Below are 25500 nucleotides of genomic sequence, written 5' to 3'. Positions count from 1 at the left end.
TACAAGGTGAAAATATTTGAAAATACTTAGAAATTTGGTCTACTTAACTGATAAACTTAACAATATTGTTCTAATATGGGTAGAGTTCTCAAATCAACATTTATAATGTTAAGTTTGACTGGGCAGTGGTGGTGCATGCCTTTAAACCCAGCACTCAGGAGGCACAGACAGGCAGATCTTTGTGAGTTCGATGCCAGCATGGTCTACAAGAGCTAGTACCAGGACAACCAGGGCTGTTATACAGAGAAACCCTCTTTTGAAAAACAAAAAACAAACAACAAAAAGGCAAAAAAAAAAAATAGCCCAACACCGACAAAAAGATGCTAAATTCAAGTGTACCAAAGTCTTATACCGGCGTTTACCAAGACTATATAAACACTTTAAAAATAATCAACAGAAATGAATTTTTATACGTAGAATATTGAAAACACAACATTTTGTATTAAAATTATAACATTGTCTTTAATCAATTTTTTTACATTTTTTTTTATTTTTAGTTAAAATTTTCCACCTCCTCCCCTTCTCCCATTTCCCTACCCCTTCTTCACCCCTTCCCCTCCCTCTCCAGTTCAAAGAGCAGTCAGGGTTCCCTGCCCTGTGGGAAGTTCAAGGTCCTCCCCCCTTCATCCAGATCTAGGAAGGTGAGCATCAATTTTAATGTAGTTTTGCACTTAAAATACAGAGGAAATACTGGTCAAATACAGTAAAGAATCTAGAAAGCTGCTTTTGGAAAATAATAAGCAATAAATAAGTGGAGAAAGGAGAGTTTATTTAAGCATATTTTTACCAATAATAGTCACTTTAATGAGACAAATTTCATACTCATTTTAAAGTAAATCCCATTTTACATCTTAAAAATATGGAAAAATCAGATAATATGCTAAAAAGGAAAGAACTAAACTGCTATATTCTAAAGAGAAAAAGGATACAATCTTATAGTTTTGAGTCTGGAAAAGACTTCCCAGACAAAAATATCTAAAAATGTGAATTGCATTAAAAGTGTTTAAAAAAAACTGAAATAAGTTGTACAAGTTTGCACTCCACCAGCAATGGACGGCTGTTCCCTTACTCCACATCCTCACCAGCGTGAGCTGTCACCTGTTTTACTGATCTTAGCTATTGAGATAGGTTTAAGATGAATTCTTAAAATAGTTTTCATTTACATTCTGCGATGCCTAAGGATATTGAACATTTAAGTGTGTCACAGCCATTTGAATTTCATCTTTGAGAATGATCTCCTTAGATCTTTAGTCAAATTTCAATTGGGTTGTTTGTTTTCTCACTTATCTAGTTTTTTGAGTTCTTTATATATTTTGGATATTAACCCTCTATCAGAAGAGCAGTAGGTAAAAATCTTTCCACATAGTGTAGATGACTACTTTGACTGAATGTATCCTTTTCAAAAGAAATTTTTATTACTCTTACATTGGAAAAATTAAACTCAAGTGTTATTTTCCTAGAAAAACAGAGTAAGGAATTTTATAAATGAAAATACATAATCACAAGTCAGGTAACAACACGTTAATGCTCAGATATACTACTGTAGCTGTTGCTTGTTTCCAGTTGCTTGGTGTCTCTATTTTCAAAGCTCCACTGTTGAAAGCATTGAATTAATTTTGTGGGTCGCCACTTCCTTCTTCACCATTTGGGTTTGGATGAAGAAGGGATATTTTCTTTTTTCAGGCCTCGATGACCTTGAACGAGACAGTGGGAGATACTATCAGATTCTAGCAATTTGAGCTAAAGCACTGTTTACATATTCTCCAGACAGCCATTCTTGTCTTTTGGCCTCAATAGCCTTATATAGCCTTTGGCCCTCTCAAAGGCTGTTGATTTTCCCTGCTTCATCTTCTTCATTGTAATTTCCTATTTTGAGCCACCTCTTTCCAACTATATGGTCCTTGAAGAGAAGACTCCAGTGGATATTTCCATGTGTAGTGGAATTAATACTGATGATTCACACTTTGGTATATTTTCATGACATTTCTATTTCCTCTCTCTCTAGTGTATTTACCCAATTAAAAAAAAATAGTATCTACCCACTTCTTAAAATGTGTTAAACACTGTGTGAACTCACAAATATATAGGCATTTCTTCCCTTAAAGTACAGATTAAGAATTAAACTTTTCCTAGAACCAGCCACCTCCTAATTGTTGAAGCTAGCATTCAAATCACATCTGACTTATTCAAAACTCTTGCTCTTGATCACTATTCAAATGTACTTCCATGTCATTTCAATTTCTTCATACATCTTGTTATTTAGCATACAAACAATAGTCTTTGGATCATTTATTCAATATAAAAAATTTTCCCATAGAAATAAGTGTAAGGATATCATTTTGATTCTCCCCTCCAGAGGTAGAATTATCTATGCAACACATTAAAATGTTCATATTTGGAATCCTAAAGAAAACGTGAATTTCTGCTTTGGTAAATCTGTTCCCTCTCTCCTTTTACCTTAATGAAACTGTGTTTTCCAGATTCCAGCTTCACTTGATTGTTAGTTGTTGTCATTTTAAAGTCAAAGAACTGTAGTATGTCTCCTTCCTTACATTTGATGTCGAAGCATCTCCCACTCCCTACAACTTCTATATTTCCTGTGTCGTCCTTCATTTCATAGAATGTTTTTGTTTGCTTCACCTCTTTCTGCAAAAGTAAAATTAACATTCCTTTTCTGAAAGTTATCTCATTTTGGTGTACACTCAAAACAGTCTTTTCCATTTCAAAAATCACTGGAAAATATGGAACCTGTTACAGACATGGGCATACAGGCATCTTTGTTAAAGTCTTTCCAAAGAATTATCTTTTATTATTACAATGATTTACTTTGTTTATCTAGAAGATTTCTGCCTGGAAGTGTTACAACAATAAATAATCTTCCTGTTTTCCACTACTCTCTATTCCTCAACAGTCTGTATTCTCCTAAAGTCACCTTGATAAATCTCAGGAATCAGAACTCCAGTCAACCATCTTTGTATCCTCTTCTTATAAAAGGATGAACGGACATTTTCTTCTACTATTCATTCATTCAATAGATTATAGGGAATTTCCAGAACAGGTAAGATTCCAGTAGTCCACTCATTTGGACCCTATACATTTCTTACCTTTTTCCATTATCATGACCAAGAAAGTCAAAGTCCCCAAATCATACTGTATTGACTTTCACAGTTCACTGTATTGTGTTAATAAGCATTGTCGCTAAGGAGTGTGCTATAAAGTAACAGCTTTAAAATATAAAAGAGCTTTTAAAAGAAGATGAACTAAAGAGCCTTAAAAGTGCCAAGTTTATAAAACATTTGTTGAGTTCACCAAGGTTGTCATTTTTTTTTTTTATAAAAACTCAATACTTGTAATTTGGGGATTGATGCACCAATGAGATATCTCTATATATTTTTTCATTTGTAAAAGAGAAAACTAGATTTACTTACTCTCTAAAGGTTGTCTCATAAATAGTTCTTTGTTGCTAAGGTCTTCAGAAATAATTAGCTAACTGAATAAGGTATGAGTCAACACTAAATGGTTAAACCTTCTATCTGTAGAGAGAATAAATTCATTCTATTGAATGGTTTTGAATTTGTGAAGATGTCACTCATCTATTTATTACTTCAAATATATGTCACAATCAACATTCACACCTTTTCAGGGAACCTGTAGAAACAGGATGTATAGAAAAAAAATAACAAGCATTGTATAGTTATAGTATATCTAAAAAATTTGAGATTGTTGGCATGACCCTGACCTGTGACCTGCACCAATCCTTCTCATTGATTTTTAACTAGTAAAATAAAGTTTCTTGGTAAGTCATTTTCTGGTGCTCTTTAAGAGACATCCTAAGGAGTATGAATAAGTCATTCACTCTTATTCTCATATGTGGGATGATTTCACCTTCCGCCCATAGTCAAGAGTCTTGTGCTTCAACATTACCATTAAACTGTGACTGGAAAGTCATCATATTTGATTCCAGGTGTTTTGAAAGAAAAATAAAAAAAAACAAGTTTTAAGTATTACCTTGTTTAATGTAAACGACCCATAAAATGGTGCTTTACATACAATCTTGTTAATATCAGAAATCATGAGAGTTTCCTCTGCTCTTCTGATAAGCCTGTTGGGGACTTCAATCATTTCGTCAGGACCAGCTTCAGTCACAGAGGAATTTACATTTATCACTAGGATTCCTTCGGACTTGATATAATTGGCGATTTTGATGACATTACTTTTGGTGAACTTCTCTCTCAGGTGGATGCTGAAAACTTTCACGTTGAAATACTCAGTCACAGTGGCCACTGTAGCATGAAACATCTTCTTTATTACTTTTTCTGTTGACAGATATTCCAATGGCTCTGATGCATCCAGCACCATCACGATCATGGCCTCATTTTGGCCAACAGCTCCTCTGTTAGTGCTCTGGCTTGGGGTCTGTGTCTTTTGGTTCTGGGTTAAACAAACACAGGGATATAAATTTGTAAGTGTAGCAACAAATAAAAATTAACCTTCATATAAGATAAATCTCAAACACCATATTGGTCCTAAAGGTTTATATGTATTTGTAGAACTATAGATAAGGTAAAAAGAAATTCTTTCACTGGAAAAAAGACTAATGAGTTAAAGTAACAGGCTTCAGCCACGGAAGTTTGAACACTCTCCCTGAAAAGCAGAGGAATCTTTCTAAGGAGAGACAGGATGTTCAGTATGAACACAGCACAAGCTGTTAAGAGCAATTTTCTGAAGTACTTAAGTGAAATTATCATTAATTCAAATATATCCTTTTCTCTTATGACAGAAGAATATAAAATGGGGAAACTGAATATTGTTGGATTAGAGAATAGTAAATATAAAACATACAACTGGAGTTTCTTAAGTTATAAAGTGGGTACAAATCAAAGTATGTCTCCTCTGAAGATACCAACCTGCTCCTATTAAATGATCAAAAACAACATGAGCTGGCTCACAGCCACCTCTTTTAAATAGGCTCAGGTAGAGGTCCTTTGGTTAGAGTCATGTCCTTAATGTTTAGAGATTTGTCCTCAATATCAGGGGTTTATAACAAAGAGATATATTGATAGGTCTCTAATCTCTTTTCTGTGCAGTGTTCTGGAGATCACAGTAATACAGAGTGTTTCAATGAAGAGAAGATGCCTAAATGTAAGACAAAATATGAAAAGTAAAGAAAAGCTATAAGCTTGGACATCTGCATATAGGGAGATAGTGTTGTCTTCACAGACCCAAGGAAATGCAAACAATTCAAGCATCATGTCACACACAGTCATTACCTATTAGTGATTAGCATTCACTTGGATCTGATTTTTCTAGCAGTATAAGCAATTAGTATAACATAAAAATCAAAAAGTGATATAGTTAGTGGTAGTGATGTGTATATAAGTAAGCAAGCAGCAATGACTAGATTTATATTAATAAGAAAGTTTTAGGATATGTATAAAATAAACTAGTGGGCTATTATGAAGACCACCAAATAATTCATAATGCACACAATTACCAGTTTATAGATTAAAAGTGAAACTGAAGATGTGGTAGTAGATAATAAATCCTTTCTTTCCTTCCTTCCTTCCTCCCTTCCTTCCTCCTTCCTTCTTCTTTCCCTCCTTTTTTCCTTCCTTCCTTCTTTCTTCCTTCCTACTTTCCATCCTTTCTTTTTGAGCCAGGATCTCATTATTTATCCTGAAAATTACAGTGAAGACTAGGCTTGTCTCCAACCCACAGAGACCCTATTGTCTTGTCTCCTTACTGCATGGATTACAGTTGTGAACTACCACAGCTGACTTTCTTGCACTATTTCTGAATTTCAGGAGAGCAATTTAAAAGAGGTGGTCCCAGAGAGCTGAGAAAAAATTTATGACACCAATCACAAAAATCCTAGATAATAGTCAATATTCGGAGGTACCTGTGAACTGGAAGCTTGCTGGGCTATCATGCACAAAGCCCAGTTAGGACTCACGTCAATACCTATTTAATTTAAATCTTTATAAAGATCATAACTCAGCGTAAATAAAATTTCTGCAAGAGCAACAAATAATTTTGCTTTGGGAAAGACTTATATCTATAGTCTTCATTACACTTTTCATAAATTTATACAAAGTATATAACTTTATTCTAAATTTTTTCGTAAATGGAATCATTTCAATATAACTGTGATGTTCAGTATAGCTGACTGCCTTGCGTGTTTATAATCAAGCAGGGAACCAGTCTTCTAAATTCAAAGCATCTTAGAAAACTGTTTTATAAAGCTGGGGTCATTGAAAGAAAAATTATTATTAAATCAAATTGTTTTTTCCATACTTATGAATGTTTCTAATTACATTACTGTTATTATTTATGAACACAAATAATTAGATGTGCCTAAGGACCTCATGCTCGTAATGATGCTGTTCTGAAATGTCACATACAGTGTTCTGATGTAAAGACACATTGCAGTAGAGTACATTTATGTAAATTGAAGGCAGTATCTCAAAACTTACACTCAATAAATGAATGTACACATGAAATAAATAAATTTGTGGGAAGTTAAAGAAGTTCTTTCAAGGTTATAAGCCCTGTAATCATATCATGAAGATATCATAAAGGAAACAGGAAATCATAGCACTTGATGAGGAATAGCTAGGAGAGTTTGGTGGGTTCCAGAAAAGAATCTGGGGTTGACTCACAACGAGGCCTGGAGCAGGAGTAGGGAGACTCTCAGCAAGGTCTAGGGAATGCCTGGGAGCAGTCTCATGTTGATCATCAGCAGGATGTGTGCTGAAAGCTGACGCTATGTTAAGCTGGGACATCATCTCAGGTAGTGTGTCTTCTTCTGTAGCAGCAGATGTTTTGTATGACTTCTTCTGTTTACAAAGAAAAAAAAAGATTGTTCTCCTTTAAACCTTGATAGTTATTTTCAAAGTCACAAAGAATACAGGAGCATTTTCTCTTTAGTTCTTTTCACAGGTTTTTGCTCTCTAATTTTCCTGAAATAATAACACATTCACATCCACAGATACCTTCAGCATCTGTCTTTCAGCTATCCTAACAAAGATGATGAGCCCCAGTCTGTAAATATGTTTTACATACTTTACTCTCATCATTCTCTGCCATGAAGTCTCCTTTGTGCCCTCCCACCCGTTCTTGCAGGTTTCCTGTCTTCTCTCCAAGATTGTCCCCTCTCTGCTTTCTTGTCACGTGTATTCCTCCACCATCACCATTTCTCCCTTCTCTTAAGACTTATGCCTTCCTTCTCATGTTCTCTTTTCTAGCTTCGTCGTCTAAACACACACAATGCACACACATGCGCACACGCTCATGCACACACACACACACACATACACGCGCATACACATGCACATACACAGGACACATGCACACGCACACACACGTTTTGGGACCAATTAAGTCCTGGTCTTCAGCTGGATGTTGGGATTAATGAGTCCTGACTTTCAGCTGCTCTACCCTGCTAGAACCTTCTAATTGAAGTTACTAGAAACTGTGCCTAGCTTAGAGGTTCAGAGGATGGGATTATCACCTGTTGACCATTGGCTGGAGTGTATTTAAGCCTACATGGTGTTAATAAAGGGGGCTTTCTGAACCAGCGTTTGAAGGTCTGCATGTGTGGGTCTGTCTCTGCGTCTGTATTCTCAACATTCAGCTCCCTTTCCTGAAACTCGCGAACTGGGTTCTAGCGCACAGAGCACAGACACTGGGGCCCGGTGCGCGGCACACACACACACACACACACACACACACACACACACCATATTGCTCTGTGTTGTACAACTCTTAATTGTATTTGGTTTTGTATTTAACATTTTCTTTGACTAAGATAAGGTATTCAATTTTTTTCTTCTTTGTCTTTAAATTCTGAAATCCTCTCTTTCATATCTTTTAATTTGTTGGGGAAACTTACATCTGAGGCTTTTGTAGACTTCCTGAGTATTTTATTTCCAGTTTTATTTATGTTTAGGTTTTCTTAGTGATTCAATATTTTTGCTAAATTCTACTTTTGGGTCTTGAATTGTTTCCATTTTTCATTCAACTGTTTATATTTTACAGTCTTCATGAAGAATTTTTTCAAAGACTCAGACATATTTCAAATTGCTTTTTAAAGTTTGTGCCACTGCTTCATCTAAATTGCTTTTCTAGCAGCCTGTTACAGCGGGATTACTGTGTTCAGGAAGAGCTATATTCTCCTGGTTGTTCACATTTGTGGTTTTGTGATACAATCTAGATGTCTGGAGTACAACATTTGAAGAGTTGTGGACTTGCTCTCAATCCATCTGAAGTTGATATGCTAGCTGCCACAGGAGAAAAGTAATTAATACTCCTTCCCAGTTACATATGAACAACAATGACCAGCACAGGAAGATATTCCTAATGGGGCAATGGTGGCACTTGTATTTTGGGAGTAACCAACAATTGTCCACTTGGACGTAAGGCCCTCTCAATAGGAGGGAAATCATATCTGGTACTGAAAACCTAGCCAGCTACTGGATGGTGAGCAAATGGTCCCTAGATGAAAACAACTATTGTCATTTTCTTATCCCAGTACAATTGCCAACTGTATTTCATTCTAAATACCCATTCTGAACCCTACAGATAAGCGCAGCTCTCATCATTCTTCAAAGAAGCTACTTTTTGCAGTAGTTGAAAGCATTGCTTAAATCCATATCTGATAAACATCTACGGGAAAACACTGTGGAGTGTTCATCCCTAATTGATGCATCTCTAAAACAATCTCTGCTCCCAGGCTCAGGGAAGACAGTGGAAGAAAGAATGTAAGAGCCAGATGACCATGTTGTTTAGTGCAAGACAGTGTCTTCTCTATATGGCACATGGACATATCATGAAAGTTTAATAACATGACTTCCTAAAATATATTAATAATGGCAACACCTGTTCACATTACAGCCTGCATGGAGGAAATCTCACACACCTTCCCCCAAATGAAGAGCCACATGCATTAAGTGTGTTATTACAAAAGGCAGAATGGAGGTGGGCAGTGGTGGCTCACACTTTTAATCTCAGTACTTGGGAGTCAGAAGCAGGCAGATCTCTGTGAGTTCGAGGCAAAACTTGTCCACAGAGTGAGTTCCGGGACAACTAGGTTTGTTACAGAGAGAAACCCTGTCTTGAAGAAAAACAAAACAAACAAAAAACAAAATAAAAGAAAGGTAGAAACAATCTTCTCCAGTGTTGAACCAAAGCTTATAACAATTATCAGATCCCAAATTGTCAGTTCTAATCACATACACATACAAACAATGCACATATACATGCATGTACATACATATATGTTTTATGCATTAGTAATTAAATAAATTATGAATTTGAAAAGGCTTGTGGAGGAGACAAGAGCAGTTAAGGGTAGAAATAATGGAAAAATTGTCAAAAATTATAAAATGTATTGCATTAAATTCTTTTTGGATTTTCATGACATGGTTTCTCTGTAGCCTAGGAAAGTTTAATTTTTAATGAATTAAATAAAATATTATTTACTAAAAAATTGAATGCCCTGATGACAGAGAGAAGAAAAGAACATATTGCAGCATGGTTGAGGGAAACATGAAAACGGATATAAGGATAAGTAGTGTTTTTGTCTTAAAATGTAGGGTAGATATATTAAAGTGAAGTGAGACCAACAGAGTCAAAAAAAATGTTCTCTATTAGTTTGTTCATGAATGACCCAGCTAGTCAAGTGATAACAGACAAATTTTAGTTAAGTCATGCACCTAAATATTGTAACAAAACATTCCTCAGTGGTGGAAAAATTAAAAACAAGTTGCTCTGTATAATACGTGAAGAAAATAATTATATATGTGTGTATATGTGTTTGTGTGTAGCTTTAAATAACATTACAAACTACTGCCGAATAACACAATATGTTTTCTTTTTCTAGAAAGGAATAGCAGCTTTTATAAGATTTAATGAATTTATCTTATGGTAAAATTGCACCATATTTTCTTACAGCAGTTTTCTTCAAGGCTCTACAAGTAGTATCATGGAATGTTTTGTTCCACATGCACATGTATTTATCCATGTATATACATCGTATTCATTCCATGTGTGTGAGAGAGTACACATACCTGTGAATTTGGAAAAAAATGCCTTTCTCTGAATTTTATAGTAGATTCAGCAGTATTTGGCACTCACTACAAGGTGAAAATATTTGATAATACTTAGAAATTTGGTCTACTTAACTGATAAACTTAACAATATTGTTCTAATATGGGTAGAGTTCTCAAATCAACATTTATAATGTTAAGTTTGACTGGGCAGTGGTGGTGCATGCCTTTAAACCCAGCACTCAGGAGGCACAGACAGGCAGATCTTTGTGAGTTCGATGCCAGCATGGTCTACAAGAGCTAGTTCCAGGACAACTAGGGCTGTTATACAGAGAAACCCTCTTTTGAAACACAAAAAACAAACAACAAAAAGGCAAAAAAAAAAATGGCCCAACACCGACAAAAAGATGCTAAATTAAAGTGTACCAAAGTCTTATACCGGGGTTTACCAACACTATATATATACTTTAAAAATAATCAATAGAAATGAATTTCTATTTAACTCTCCCTTTTGTTGCCTACATATTAGCACCAGAAAAAAACTAAACAGAAATAAGCCAAGCAACCAAAACAATGACTTTTCAGCAAGAAGGAGCTCTAACAGTAAGTGGAGCACTGCTGCTTTAACTGGCGGAGAAGAGAGTGGAGGAGGATGTTAAAAATGCACATGAAATCACCGAGACAACTTGTGTTTGGAATCTGAGGAATTTTCTATTGCACACATACATACATACATACATACATTCATACATACATACATACATCTAATCTACATGAGATGTGGAAAAAGACATGATCTCCTGAGTAAATTGGGTGCATGGGGACCTTGGAAGTGGATTGAAGGGGAGTGAAGAGGCAGGCAGGGGAGAATCAGGGAGGGGAGCACAGAAAATTTAGAGCTCAATAAAAATACTTACATACTTGCATAGTATGTTATTTAACATATAACAAAACTATTTTTTAGAATTCTATCAGATTGAAAATGAGTAGAAAATTGGAGGTGCTGGAGAAAAAAAGAATGATGAAGTGGTGTAATTGTATCTTATTTAAAATATATTTTAAAAGTATAAAATGAAAAAATACTTATGAAACTGGCAAGCCTAGAAATATATGCCCAGAGATACAATAGTGGCATGAATATCATTGGAGTGACCAACTGCTTTTTTCTTGGATTTAAGTCCCACTTCCCAAGATAGAATCCACACATGGTATTATTATCTAGACCAAGAACGTAGGGCTAGACAAGTCACAGACCAGAGGGAAGAGTTGACATTTATTACTCTGCCAAAGTGACATAATATTAAAGTGACTTCCAGTTCCTTCTCATTACTATGGTAATCAAAACAAAGATTCACAACTGGTCAAGGTGTAGAGAATAAGAGACTGTGCAGTGCTCAGCCCTAAATGTGACATCTATAATTCAAACTCTCTTGCTACGTGTCAGAGATCATTATAGAAGCGCAGGTTTGTGCCAAACACCATGACCAGCAGAGTGTCAATGCAGGGGAGGAAAGGAGATTTGGTTCAACAAGACCCAGTGGCCTGTCTTGTTTCAAATTAAAGTCTGATGTCAGGTAATTTATTTCAAGCACATTTAAGGACAGCACAACTGTCCTTAATTCATGGTATTAATTAACTTAATCCTGTTTCACTATAAAGATTAAGCCATGGCAACATTCAGAATCTGATAAAGTACAAGTGACAAATCCATAACAATGAGTTCTAAAGATTAACTAAGAAAGCAAGCTCAGGGTTAACAATGTTCATGATGAAGTTTCAGGAAGGATGGTGCTATTGATTTACTGAGGTAAATGTAGGAGTCTGGGTGAGCCAGTAATGTCTGGCCATATGAGAAGTGTCCAGGTCACTAGTCTATTAACCACACCCATTTTCAGTCTTCTGGGCAGAACACAGACTATATATCTCTTCCTTTAAAGGGACAATCTAATCATGTGTGTTCAACGTTCCTCATTTCCCTGGTGCTTGTCTGTGAATACAAGTACTTACGTGCTTCCTGCAGTCTGCTAGAGCATAGTAGCCTAAGCAGATGGATGAGTATAGGAAACAGAGTTTTGCAGATATAACAGGGAAGTTGCACATATGAACGTCCAGTGCTCATGAGAGTATTCACCAGACCTGTCTAACTTATGTCAGACAAAAGCCCAGTATGGAGAAAGGAGATTGAGAAAAGATATTAACCCTAGCTGAGAGAGATATTTTGTTTTATTGAGCTATACATAGCTGAGAGAGATATTTTATTTTCCTCTGCTCTTCCTTTTTCCTCTACCCTTCCATCTACCCTTTCCTGTGACTCCCAAGCTCCTAATTTACTCAGGAGATCTTGTCTTTTTTTCTCCTTTCTATGTAAATTCATGTATGTCTTTTTTAGTGTCTTTGTTGTCTAGGTTCTCTGGAGTTTTGAACTGTAGGTTGTTTTTTCTTTGTTTTATGTCTAAAAGTCGCTTATGAAAGAGTCCTTCTATTATATTTGTCTTTTTAGATCTGGGTTACCCCATTCAATATGTATTTTCTTTTGCTAGATCCATCCATTTGCCTACAAATTTCAAAATGTCCTTATTTTTACCACTATGTAGTATTCCATTGTGTAAATGTACCATAATTTGTGCATACATAATGAATAAGTAAATCTTTAAAAGAGAGCTATTTTTATTAGTTTGTGGCTTCTGGTAGACAGATATGCTCCAATGTATGACAATAACCAAGAGTGTATAGACACACTAATTAGACAGAAATTACTCCTTAAATAAAGTAGGCTGGGTATGGATCTCAGAGGAACTGGGGAAGTAAGAAGAGGGAAAATTGATCAAAATTTAAAACTCTATTGTAGTTCATTGCAGTTGATCATGTTAGCAAATATTTTTTTTAAAAAAAATTCTATCTGTATGTTTATAAGGCAAGGATGATTGGGAAACTCTATCAACCAATCACATCTAATTAGGGTGTGTCTACCTGGGGCCCAGGTAGAAAAACTGGGAGGAACCAGGTGCGTGCTCTCTCTGTGCGGTGCCCACTGGACAGATAGGCTGTCAGACCTCCCACTCTTGTAGCGTGAGTTTCCCCTTTTAATCATTAAAATATAACTGTTATTCTTGAGCTGGTCTGGTTATTTATCATACCGACCTAATTCACAACACAAGGGAGTATCAGTTTATATGCTGATTTCTATATCTCTAAATATTGAAAATTATAATATTTTGTTTATTATTTTGGGTTCTTTTTAAAGACAAAGTGTAGTTTTAAACTTAAAATACAGAGGAACTACTAGGCAAATGAAGTAAAGAATCTAGAAAGTTGCTTTGGGACAAAAATGAGAAGTAAATAAGTGGAGAAAGGATGTTTATTCAAGCATGTTTTGCTAAGAAAAATGGTTTTGATGGCACAAATTCCATATTCATATTAAAGTAAATACCATTTCACATCTTAAAAATAAGAATAACCAGGTCATAGAATAAAAAAAAAAAACTAGACTATAAACTTTCTAAAGAGAGCAAAGGATGTAATCATGGTTTTGTGTCTGGAAAAGCCTTCTCAGGAAAATAAAACAAAACATTTTATTGAAAGTGTTTAAAGGAGACTGAAGTAAGCTGTTTGCCCTCCACCAGCAGTGGATGGCTGTTTCCCTTACTTCACATCCTCATCAGCATAAGCTGTCACTTATTCTACTGATCTTAGCTGTTCAGTGGGGCTTAAGATAAAAATCTCAAAATAGTTTTGGTTTGCATTTCCCTGGGGGTTACTAAAGTTGAACATTCTTTTAAATGTTTTCCAGTCATTTGACTTTCCTTTTGTGAGAATTGTCTGTTTAGATCTCACTTTGTAGACCAGTCTATCCTCAAATTCACATAGGTTTGCCTGCCTCTGCCTCCTGAGTACTAAGTGGCATGTACCACCATGCCCAATTTGCACCCTATTTTTTAATTGAATTACTCATTTGATCGATCTACTGGAGTTTTGAGTACCTTATATATTTGGATATTAGGTCTCTATCAGATGTGTAGTTGGTAATACTTGTTTTTCATTCTGTACACTGCTTCCTTGTCTGAAGGATGGTGTCCTTTGTGATGCAGAAGCTTTGCAATTTCATGATGTCCCTTTTATTAATTGTTGATCCTTAGTGCCTGTGCTAACACTGTTCTGTTCAGAAGGACTTTCTTTATAGGACTTCATACATCCAAGAATTAGGTCAACAACTGACTAATGAGACCTCATAAAACTTCAATTTGTATACAGTAAAGGGAACAGTCAATGGAGAAAAGAAACAGCCCACAGAATGAGAGAGAATCCTAATAGATTCTACACTCTGGAAGTTCTAATCAGAATATTGAACTCAATGTTGACAAAATTCTGTGTATTCCATCCTATGTGTCCAACGGAGCACAAATGTACCAGTATCTAGCAGTTAACCCATGAACTGAACAAACTACATACAGCATTTTGTAATGATGTCCCTTTAAAAAGAAATTTATTATTTTCACACTAGAGAAATTAAATTCAAGTATTATTTTCATAGAAAAAGAGAGCAATGAGGAAATTTGCAAATGAAAATACATAATCACAAATCAAATAGCAAGACATTTAAATGCTTGAATGTACTACTAAATCTGTTGCTTATTTCCAGTTGTTTGGTGTCTCTATTTTAAAAGCTGTCCACTGTTAAAAGCACTGAATTGATCTTGTGGGTAGCCACTTCTTCTCTATCTTCTGTGTTTTTTTTTTGCAAGCCTTGGTAGCCTTGAAAGAGACAGTGAGAGATACTATAAGATTCTAGTCAATGAACTAAAGCACTCTTTATATTTCTCCAGTCATCTCTCCTTGTCTATTGCCCTCAATGGCCTTATATGATCTTTTAGCCCCCCAAAGGCTGTTGATCTTCTCTGCTTCACCTTCTTCATTGTATTGCCTTATTTTGAGCCACCCTTTTCCAACTATGTGGTTCTTGAAGATATGGCTTTTTACACTCAACATGACTTTCTTTTGGGGCAGGGAATTATAACAAAAAAGCAAAAGTATTGGTTTACGTTTTCAAAACGTGGGTTGAAGCAGAAAAACAAAATCAAACTACATGAAGTTCTGATTTTCTTCACTACTACTGCTCTGGGCTATCAGGTATAGTTGGAACTCATGAATTCTTGTATTATTGAAGATGGAACAATTAATGTTTATATCCCTGTGTCAGAATGTAGCAACATTTGCATTTTGACTGTTGTATCTGGAGCATACCTTCTGCTAAAGTCTTCTCTAGCTTTATAATGTAGTTATTTCCAGAGAGCTCCTTGCTCTTTTGTATCTGGAATGATCTATGTTGACCCCATTCCTCTTTAAATTGTCTTTATCTATGTTTCATCTCTTTCATTTTATCTTGCCCTTTCAATTTGTTTATCTTAATTTATAGTGTTGTTTACCTATCCCTTCACTGTCCTGTGATTCATAACCGCCTTCAGTGATCTGCATAATCACCATGCATAAGAATTTGAATTCAGTGCCAGGTAGCACAGGTAGATTTCAGTTCCACCGTGCACGTTGTCTGTGATTATTACTGATTATCTGTGAAATGAAAATAATTATTATCTCCCTATTGTTGCTTAAAGTCCCAACACAAAATAAGTACTTAGTATGTGTTCTCTATTCTTATGGATATAAATTTCCTCAAGGGAGTTTAACATCATCATCAATTTGAGCATGCTTCAAACCCCTAGGTGTTGTTCTTGTTTTTAGTGTTGGTACCAGCACCATTTATTCTGCTTATTAGTGTTACCTCTGAATAGCTTTTGGATGTTCTTTGAACCCTCTTTTTTCTCTTACCACCATTACCAAGCTGGTTGTAAAATAATGAGGGTTTATCTTCTTAAACATTAGTCATTTCTATCACTCAAAGTCCCATTTATCTTTTCCCTGCCTAATAAAATTATAAAATAGATTCTGGGATGTCTTGATAAAGTAGCTGCCTGATTTCCAAAATTATTCTCAATAGCCTTTAAATGTTTTAGTGCTGTAAATCTATGGTGACTTTTAAACTGCTGGAGATTTCATAAGCAACTTGCAATGTTTCTGAATACTTAACACAAATATTTAATACAAAGTGTATAATAGTACATAGTTGTGTCTAACTAATATTTCTACCTCCAAGGCAAGTTTCTCTGCAACACAAATTTTCAAGACAAGTACAAAATTCTTTTTTACTTATGTGTCAAAGTTATCAAGCATTCAAACTCAGAAAGTCTTTCAATGTTTACTTTATCCACCATGAATGGTTCTTACTTCCTTATTTCAGACAATGATACATTTATTTGACCATTTAAACAGCTCTTTAGTCTCATGTTCTCAGAGTCTCTGTCTTTCATATGTAGAAGAATTAATAGTGGTGAGCCATACATTGATATATTTTCATGCTGTTTCTATCTCTTAGGTCTCTCTCTATCCCTCTCTCTTTCCTTCACCCCGCTAAGAAAATAGTACCTACTCACTTTTCATGATGTGCTAAATTCTGTGATAACTCATACATATCTAGGCATTTCTTACCTTGAAGTCCAGATTTAAAGTGAAGCTTTCCCCAGAATCAGTCAATTCTTAATGGTTAAAGCTGGCTTTCAACTCAAATTTGACTTATTCAAAACTCTTGTTCTTGATCACTTTTGAAATATATTTCCATGTCACTCTTACTTCCTCATATATCTTCTTATTTAGCATATATACAATATTCTTTGGATTATTTCTTCAATACAATTTTTTAAAAATCTTCCCCATAGACATGAGTGTAAGGAAATCATTTTAATTCTCCCCTCCAGTGACAGAATTATCTATGTAACACACTAAAAGTTCACATTCAGAATCCAAAAGAAATGTGAACTTCTGCTTTGATAAATCTGTTCCCTGTCTACTTCATACCTTAATGAAACTGTGATCGCCAGACACCAGCTTCGGTTGCTTGTCAATTGTTTTCACTTGAAAGCAGAAGAGTCGCAGTTTGTCTCCTTTCTTACAGCTGATGTTGTAGCATTGCTCACTCCCTAGAACTTCTATATTTCCTGTGCTGTCCTTCATTTCATAGATTGTGTTCTTTGGGTTCACCTTTATCTGGAAAAGTAAAATTGGCATTCCCTTTCTGAAAGTTATCAAATTCACAAACATTATTATACATTCAAAAAAGACTTTTTCAGGACAGAAGACAGAAAAATATGAGAACTGTTACAGACACAGGCATGCAGGTGTCTGTAGTGAAGTGTCCCCAAAGAACTTTCTTTATTAGTGTGATGGTTTTCTTTCTTTATCAAGAAGATTTGTGCCTGGAAGTGTTAGGACAATAAATGCTTTTCCTGATTTCCTCTGCTTCTTATTCCTCAATTGCCTGCATTCTCTCTAAATCACCCAGAATCATAGGCATTAGAAATTCAGGCAGCCATATTTGTATCTTATGGTTATAAAGGGATGAATGACATTAACTCCCACTATTCATTCATCCAGTAGGTTATAGGGAATCTACATAACAGGTAAGATTCCTGTAATTCACTCATTTAGACACTCTACATTTACTTACTTTTATTTTCTACATTTGGACAAGTATCATGTCCAAATAAGCCAATATCCCCAATTCACACTGTATTGAGTGATCCATCAATGAGATGTCTGCATGTATTTTCTGCTCTAAATGAGAAAACTAGGTTCACTTGCCTTCCAAATGTCACTTTATACTATAGTTCTCAATTGCTAAGGTCTTCAGAAGTAGTTAATTGAATAAGATACAAGAGTCAACATTGATTAAAGCTACTGAAGAGATAAAAGATTCATTCTATTGAATGATTTTTAATTTAGAAAGTTGCTAGCCAATCATTTATTACTCCAAATATCTGTTGTAATTAATATTCACCCTAGTTCAGACAATCAATAGAAACACAGTGTATAGAAAGAAAAGAATAAATATCGTACGGTTGCAATAGAGCTTATAAATCTGAGACTGTTGGCATGGTACTGACCTACTATACTATTCCTGCTTATTGTGACTAAGGGTAAGTATTTTTTAACAAAGAAAGTAAAGATTATTTGTAATTTATTTTCAGAGACCTTTTTAAGAAATATCATAGGAAATAGGCTGTTGAATTATCTCTTAATATGCTGGATAATTTCATCTGTTACCCCAGACATGGTAAAGTCTTCTGTAACAATATAGTCATTACACATGGACTGGAAAGTTCTTATATTTGAGCTCAGGTGTTGGTGGAGAAGAAGACATAAACAAAATTTCAGACATTACCTTATGTAATGTAAATAACCCATAAACCGGTGTTCCAGTGGCATACTTGCGAATATCAAAAATCTTGGGAGTTTCTTTTGATTTTCTGATAAGGCTTATAGGGACTTTAATACTTTGGACAGGACCAGCTTCAAGCACAAAGGAATCTTCATTTATCTCTAGAATTCCTTTGAATTCAAGGTAATTAGAGATCATGATGACATTCTCTCTTGTGAACTTCTTTTTCAGGTTGATGTTGAAGACTTTCACATGGAAATATTCGCTTTCAGTGGCCACTGTAGCATGAAACATCATCTTTCCTCCAGGTTCTGTTGACTTATATACAAATGGCTCTGTTGCATTGAGCACCATCACTATCATGACATCATTTTTGCAAACAGCACCTCTGGCAGTGCTCTGATTTTGGGTCTGTGTCTTTTGGTTCTGGGTTGAATAAACACGGAGATATAAACATATAAGTTTACCACAAATAAAAAATTAACCTTTACATAAGATAAATCAGAATCTCCACATTAGTTCTATCAATTTTTATGTATTGGTTGAACTATGGAAAAGCTAAAGAGGAACTCTTTCACTGGCCAAAAGTCTAATGAATTAAAACAATGGACTTTAGCCACAGAACCTTGAGCACTTTTGCTGTAAACTCAGAGAACTATTTCCAACATGAAACACGATGTTCAGCATGAACACAGCACTGGGCTGAACTCCTGGAGAAGCAGTATTATGAGAAAAGGAGCCAAGATCATCATGGAGAAACCCACAGAAACAGCTGACCCAAGCAAGTGGGAGATTACTGACTCCAGACTGACAACTGCAGAACCTGTATAAGACTGAACTAGGTTCTCTGAATGTGGGTGACACTTGTGTGGCTTGGGCAGTTTGTGAGGCCATTAGCAGTGGAACCACTATTTATCTCTAGTGTATGAACTGGCTCTTTGGAGCCCATTCCCTATGGAGGGGTACCTTGCTTAGCATAGATAAAGGGGCCTTGTTCCTCTTTCAAGTGATGTGTCAGATTTTGTTAACTCCTTGTGAGAGGCCTCTCTGAGGAGCAGTTGGGGGTGGTGTGGATAGATGTTGGAGATAGCAGAAGGACAGGAGGAAAAGGAAACTGGGATTGGTATGTAAAATAAGATTGTTTTAAAAATTAAATAAAATATTAACAAAAAATCAAAAAGCAATATAATTAGTGATAGTGATAGGTAAATAAACAAGTAGGAATGACTAGATTGAAATTAACAGAAAGTTATATGATATGCATAAAATAAATTAGTGAGATACTATGAAAAACAAAATGGAGTATGGGGGTGGAGATAGGGGTGGGAGTAAGGTTGGGGAAGGAGAGAAGCTTGGGGGAGTGGGAGGGTAGAGATGAAAGAAGGGCAGATATAGGAGCAGGGAAGAAGATATCTACATTAAGGGAGCCATTTTAGGGTTGGCAAGAGACTTGGCTCTAGGGGGATCCCAGGTGTCCCCAGGGATGTCCCCAGTTAGGTTCTTGGTCATCAGAGGGGAGGGTGCCTGAACTGTCCTTGCCCTACTATCACACTGATGATTATCTCAAATATCACTATAGAATCATTGTCTGGTGACAGATGGAGATAGAGACAGAGACCCTCATCAGAGCAACGGACTGAGCTCCCAAGGTCCAGTTGAAGGGCAGAAGGAGGAAGAAGACGAGCAAGGGATTCAGGACTGTGAGGGGTTGGTCCACCCACTGAGGCAGTGTGCCTGTTCTAATGAGAGCTCACCAAATCCAGCTGGACTGGGACTGAACAAGCATGTGATAAAACCAGACTCTCTGATTGTGGCTCACAAAATGATTCTTAATGTGTAGAAGAAACAGGACCACTTGTTCATCCAGCCACCCAGCTAGCTTAACCTTGAAATAATCACACAGAAACTGTACTAATTAAATCACTGCTTGGTCTACTAGCTCTAACATCTTATTGTCTAACTCTTACACCTTGATTTAGCTCATTTCTATTAGTCTATATATCACCATGTGGCAGTGGTTTATCAGGAAAGATTCAGCATGCCTGATTCTGGCGGTTCCATGATGTCTCTCCCCTCCTCTTTCTTCCTCCCAGAATTCAGTTCTGTCTTCTCAGCCAACCTGAATTCTGCCCCTATCAGGCCAATGCAGGTTCTTTATTCATTAACCAATATAAGCAACACATAGAAAGAAGGACCTCCTACACCATTAATGCACACATTTCAAGGATATTCTGATGTGGGATGTTCTTCTGTATATGAGTTGCTTTTATTGATTGATGAATAAAGCTGTTTTAACTAATGACTTAGCAGAGTAAAGCCAGGTGGAAAATTTGAACACACACACATATATATATATATATATATATATATATATATATATATATATATATAGAGAGAGAGAGAGAGAGAGAGAGTAGGCAGAGTCAGGCAGATGCCATGTAGCTGACAAAGGAGAAAGATGCCAGAACCTTACCAGTAGACCACACCCTCATAGTGATACACAGATTGATAGAAATGGGTTAACTTAAGATGTAACAACTAGCTAAAAATATGCCTAAGCTATTGGTCAAACTGTGTTGCAATTAATGTAGTTCCTGTGTGATTATTAGAGTCTGGGCAGCCAGGAAATCAAACACAGTCTCCATTCACAATATTTATTGAAAGTGGAACTGAGTTTGTAGTAGTGGATAAACAATCTACAATGAATTATTCTTGACTCATTTAGCTGAGTCAGGTATGGGTTCCATCTTTTAGAAATGGAGCCTATGGCTACTGACTCTTCATCTCTCTCTTCCTATCTATGATCAGCTCAAGGCAGGACATTTCTCATTGTCAGAAATGCCAAGTTTATCAAATGTCTTCGTGGCAGCTGAAAGTTATGATGCAGCAAATTCTGTAATTGTATCACCTACATTTATGTTTCTGCCTTTATATGGTGATCTACTTCTATTGTATCCAAACACTGTGTGTGTCTAACTAATTAAATCTCAGTGATAAGTGTGGAACATGGTCAAAACTTGAAGATCTGATTCTGATATCTAGATCGAGAAAATGAAAGAGAGGCATAAGACTTGTACCTTATCCAAAGAAGTGTTGAATGAAGCCAAAGATGAGGTCTGGAATACTGAGAACTGGCATCTGGCTGTGTTTTCTGTAGAACATGGAGGGTGATTTGGCCTCTCAGACACCTTGGCCTTTTTCACGGCAGTCTTTTCATTATTCATACTTTTTCTTTTCTGAAAGTGTATCCATGGCAATGTTAATGAGTCTCAGTATCAAGTGACCAAAGTGTGTCTTCATTATTAGGTAGTAGGTTTATTATGCCTGAATATGTTGGAAAGTTGGAGTGACACCCACCCTCTGGCCAGGTTTAGAATATAATTGTGAATATTCACAAAATGTGTGCATAAGTAGTTTCATTATATAAAGGGAGAGGAAAGGGTTATATACACAGTTTTTCTCACATTATCATTATGGTAGGACATAATTGAATTTGAATTTGAAATTGAAAACTAGGTCTTGTATAAACATAAAACAGCCATTATTCTTCTTGATTGTCAAGTATACCACATCTCTTGTAGGAGTTAACAAATTTTAATGCCACATGATCATTTATCCATGAGTTTCAATAAAGCTTGAAGATAAACTAAAAAAGCAGTCAGTGCCTGATGGACAGAGTATGGACAAGCGGCTCTGCTGCAGCCTTTTTGGCTGGTCAATCTGTTGTTGTACCTCAAGCTCACCTGAGCTGCGGAAATTTCCCCTCCATCCGATGCTGAAGTATTGCTTGCAGTTGGTGTTTTTATAGCAGAACTTGCTTCTTGATTCTTATTTCTCAATGGTGTTTTTCCTTTTACTGGGAAGAATATAATTTTCATCACAACAAATGCATGAACAAAAGAGTCCACTTGAACCAAAATAGAGGATCTAGGAACCATCTAGTTTTCCTGCCATATGAATACAGTTTTATTGCATTCATATCAATGTTTATTCCATTAGGTTATTGTAGGATTATACCACTAAAGGCACAGTCTTAGACACGGTTTTTACTACTTGATGTTTTCCGTACTTGTTCCCTATAATGGGAGAAAACCTTCCTGTCCTTGAACCTCATTACATCAGCCAAGCTTTTCTCATTCTCATTCTCCTACCATTCTCTTAAAAATACAAATTTTCATCATGATTTGTTGGTTATGTTTTGTGTATAGTACACTCAAATCTGTAGATTCCTGCCACCCGGGAGGGCTCCCAGCCACCAGCTAGCTTTACCCGAAATAATTACATGGAAACTGTATTCTTTTTTTTTTTTTTGGTTTTTTTTTTTTTTTTTTTTTTTTTTTTTGGTTTTTCGAGACAGGGTTTCTCTGTAGCTTTGGTGCCTGTCCTGGAACTAACTCTTGTAGACCAGGCTGGCCTCGAACTCCCAGAGATCCGCCTGCCTCTGCCTCCCGAGTGCTTAGATTAAAGGCGTGCGCCACCACCGCCCGGCATGAAACTGTATTCTTTTAAACACTGCTTGGCCCATTAGTTCCAGCCTCTTATTGGCTAATTCTCACATCTTGATTAACCCATTTCTAATAATCTGTGTAGCACCACGAGGTGGTGGCTTACCGGAAAGGATCTTAACCTGCATCCTTCTTGGAGAGGAGAGCTATAGCGTCTGCTTGACTCGGTTTCTTTCTCCCAGCATTCTGTTCTGTCTTCCCCACCTACCTATGTTCTAACCTATCAGGCCAAGCAGTTTCTTTATTAATTAACCAATGAAAGCAACAGATAGACATATGACCCTCCTCCATCACAAATCATAAAAAAATCAGTGAAAGAAATCTGGTACTCACTTGTGGAATAAGATAGAAAAGTAGTGGATTTTATCTTTCTAAAATCTTATTACCTAACTCAATAATTTTATGAAAGACAATGGTGATTTATACCTTCTTACGTGATATTTGATTAAAGTATTGTCTTATCTTTGTCAATAGGGAGGATAATTATGCTAGTATTCTTAATAAAATAAGTGACACTATTGGTTAATGAGTATACTTAGATTTTAAACCATAATTTTCTAATATCTATGTTACACCTACAAGCCCAATCTTTGATGAAATTCTATTTTTGTGTTCGTCCACATGCCAAATAGGCTCTTAAGTCATAGCATCTACTGGAAAGGGAACAGCTGTGATCACTGAAGTATAAATTGGGTATATGAAAGCTATGTGGGTACTTTAATGAAGGAATCAGAGATAGCAATATGGTACTAGGGACAGAGGGTTCTATGTTACATGTTACCTTTTGATTTCTCTTCTTTAAGGGTTTCAGCAAGTCCTTTAAGAGTTTGTATGTCTTCACAAAAGTCAATCAGTTTGCTCAATCCAGCATCAGTTGGGAATTCATCTTCCATCATGTCAGCAATCTGAACCTTGGTATATTTCTCTTGCATGTTTCGCTCCAGTCTTAAATCACTGGACATTAATGACTTAAAGAAGTCAAATTGATCACTACTGATGTTCGCTAATCCTTTCAGCAGAACAATTCTCTTGTATTCATTCACCATCTTTAAAGTTGTTGGTGAAACTGTAAGAGAAAATTGGCATGCACTGTTGTATATGTGTTCAGAAATTTCCTAAGAATGTCTATTCGAATGAATGCACTATGTGAAAATATTGTATACATGTGTGTCCGTGAAAAACAATAGTACAACAGTCATTTATGTTACACGGAATATTGGGTAAGAATTTCTGTATTAGGAAAAACTTCAAATCAATCTTTCCTATTAAAGAAGATGGTTATTTGGGTCAAAGCTAGCTGAGATGGAAAGATTCTGGAAGAATGCCACTGTGGCAGAACTTAGGAGTATTGGTTTACATCTTCTCTTTTCTTCACCTTAAGTGCCTGAACCTTTTCCTTGTGTGTTTGTCAGATCCTGACTCCTCAGACTTACTGTGGCTATACTGGTTACTTTTCTAGAGACTGTGACAATAATACCCAATAGAAACAACACATGGGGGCTGATCTCCAAAATATACAAAGAACTCAAGAAATTTATCATCAAAAGAACAAATAATCCAATAAAAATGGGCTACAAACCTAAACAGAGAGTGCTCATCAGTCAAATCTAAAATGGCTGAAAGACAGTTAAGGAAATGTTCAACATTCTTAACCATCAAAGAAATGCAAATTAAAACAACTCTGAGATTTCATCTTACACATGTAAGAATGGCCAAGATCAAAAACACTGATGACAGCTTATGTTAGAGAGGATGTGGGGAAAAGGGAACACTTCTGCATTGCTGGTAGGAGTGCAAACTGGTACAGCTGCTTTCGAAATCAGTATGGCGATTTCTCAGGAAAGAACCTACATCAAGACCAAGCAATACCACTTTTGGGTATATACCCAAAGGTTGCCCAATTTTACCACAAGGACATGTGCACAACTATGTTCATAGCAGCATTGTTTGTCATAGCCAGAATCTGGAAACAACCTAAATGCCCCTCAACTGAATAATGAATAAAGAAAATAAATGTGGTACATTTACACAATGGAGTACTACTCAGAAGAAAAAAATAATGACATCTTGAAATTTTCAGGCTAATTGATGGATCTAGAAAACACCATATTGCTTGAGATAACCCAGGCCCAGAAAAACAAATATGATATGTACTCAGACATAAGTAGCTTTTAGACATAAAGCAAGTTTTCTAATTATCAGAAAAAGTTAAATAAAAGCTATAGTGACCTATCATTTCACCCAATTAGAGTATTTATCATTACACAGATAAAAATAAGTTAGGATTAGGATTCAGAGAAGCAGCAACTCTAATACTTTGTTTGAAGTTACATAATTTAGTATAACCATTACAAAAAATAATATAGCAATCCCTTAAACACAAAAAGTACAACCAGTGTATTTCATTTCTTCCATTAAATGAATATATAACCAAAGGAGATGAATAAGTTGTATAGAAAAGGTAATTGCACTTTTATATTTATTACATTATTATTTACAACAGCCAAAATACAGAATAACTGCAAATGCTTTTTGGGTGGATGAGTGAATTAAGAAAACAAATAGCCAGGCACCATAGTACATGTCTATAATTCCAGTACTGGAGAGGTGGAGAAAGGATTAGGAGTTCAAGGGAATCCCCAATTATGAGACTGTTTGAAAAATGAAAACAAAAAACCAAATA

At 35.9% G+C, this 25500-nt stretch overlaps 2 protein-coding genes across 2 annotated transcripts; both read right to left on the bottom strand.

Moving 5' to 3' along the window:
• Positions 1–1441: 1441 nt before the first annotated feature.
• Positions 1442–7086, bottom strand: LOC130874555 (interferon-activable protein 205-A-like). The gene is made up of 5 exons (XM_057769931.1): positions 7063–7086; positions 6660–6836; positions 4009–4431; positions 2458–2646; positions 1442–1456 (listed from the first exon to the last, which is right to left on the bottom strand). Exons 1-5 carry the CDS (start codon positions 7084–7086, stop codon positions 1442–1444), a joined length of 828 nt encoding a protein of 275 aa, XP_057625914.1.
• Positions 7087–16946: 9860 nt separating this feature from the next.
• LOC130874965 (interferon-activable protein 204-like) lies at positions 16947–23877 on the bottom strand. The gene is made up of 5 exons (XM_057770549.1): positions 23599–23877; positions 22056–22168; positions 21390–21548; positions 18316–18738; positions 16947–17141 (listed from the first exon to the last, which is right to left on the bottom strand). Exons 1-5 carry the CDS (start codon positions 23861–23863, stop codon positions 16947–16949), a joined length of 1155 nt encoding a protein of 384 aa, XP_057626532.1. The 5' UTR covers positions 23864–23877.
• Between the last annotated feature and the right edge of the window lie 1623 nt (positions 23878–25500).

Source organism: Chionomys nivalis, chromosome 5, assembly GCF_950005125.1.
Source record: "Chionomys nivalis chromosome 5, mChiNiv1.1, whole genome shotgun sequence".
Taxonomy (NCBI): Eukaryota; Metazoa; Chordata; class Mammalia; order Rodentia; family Cricetidae; genus Chionomys; species Chionomys nivalis.
The sequence above is the reverse complement of the archived record's forward strand: the minus strand, read 5'-3'. Positions and strand labels throughout refer to the sequence as shown.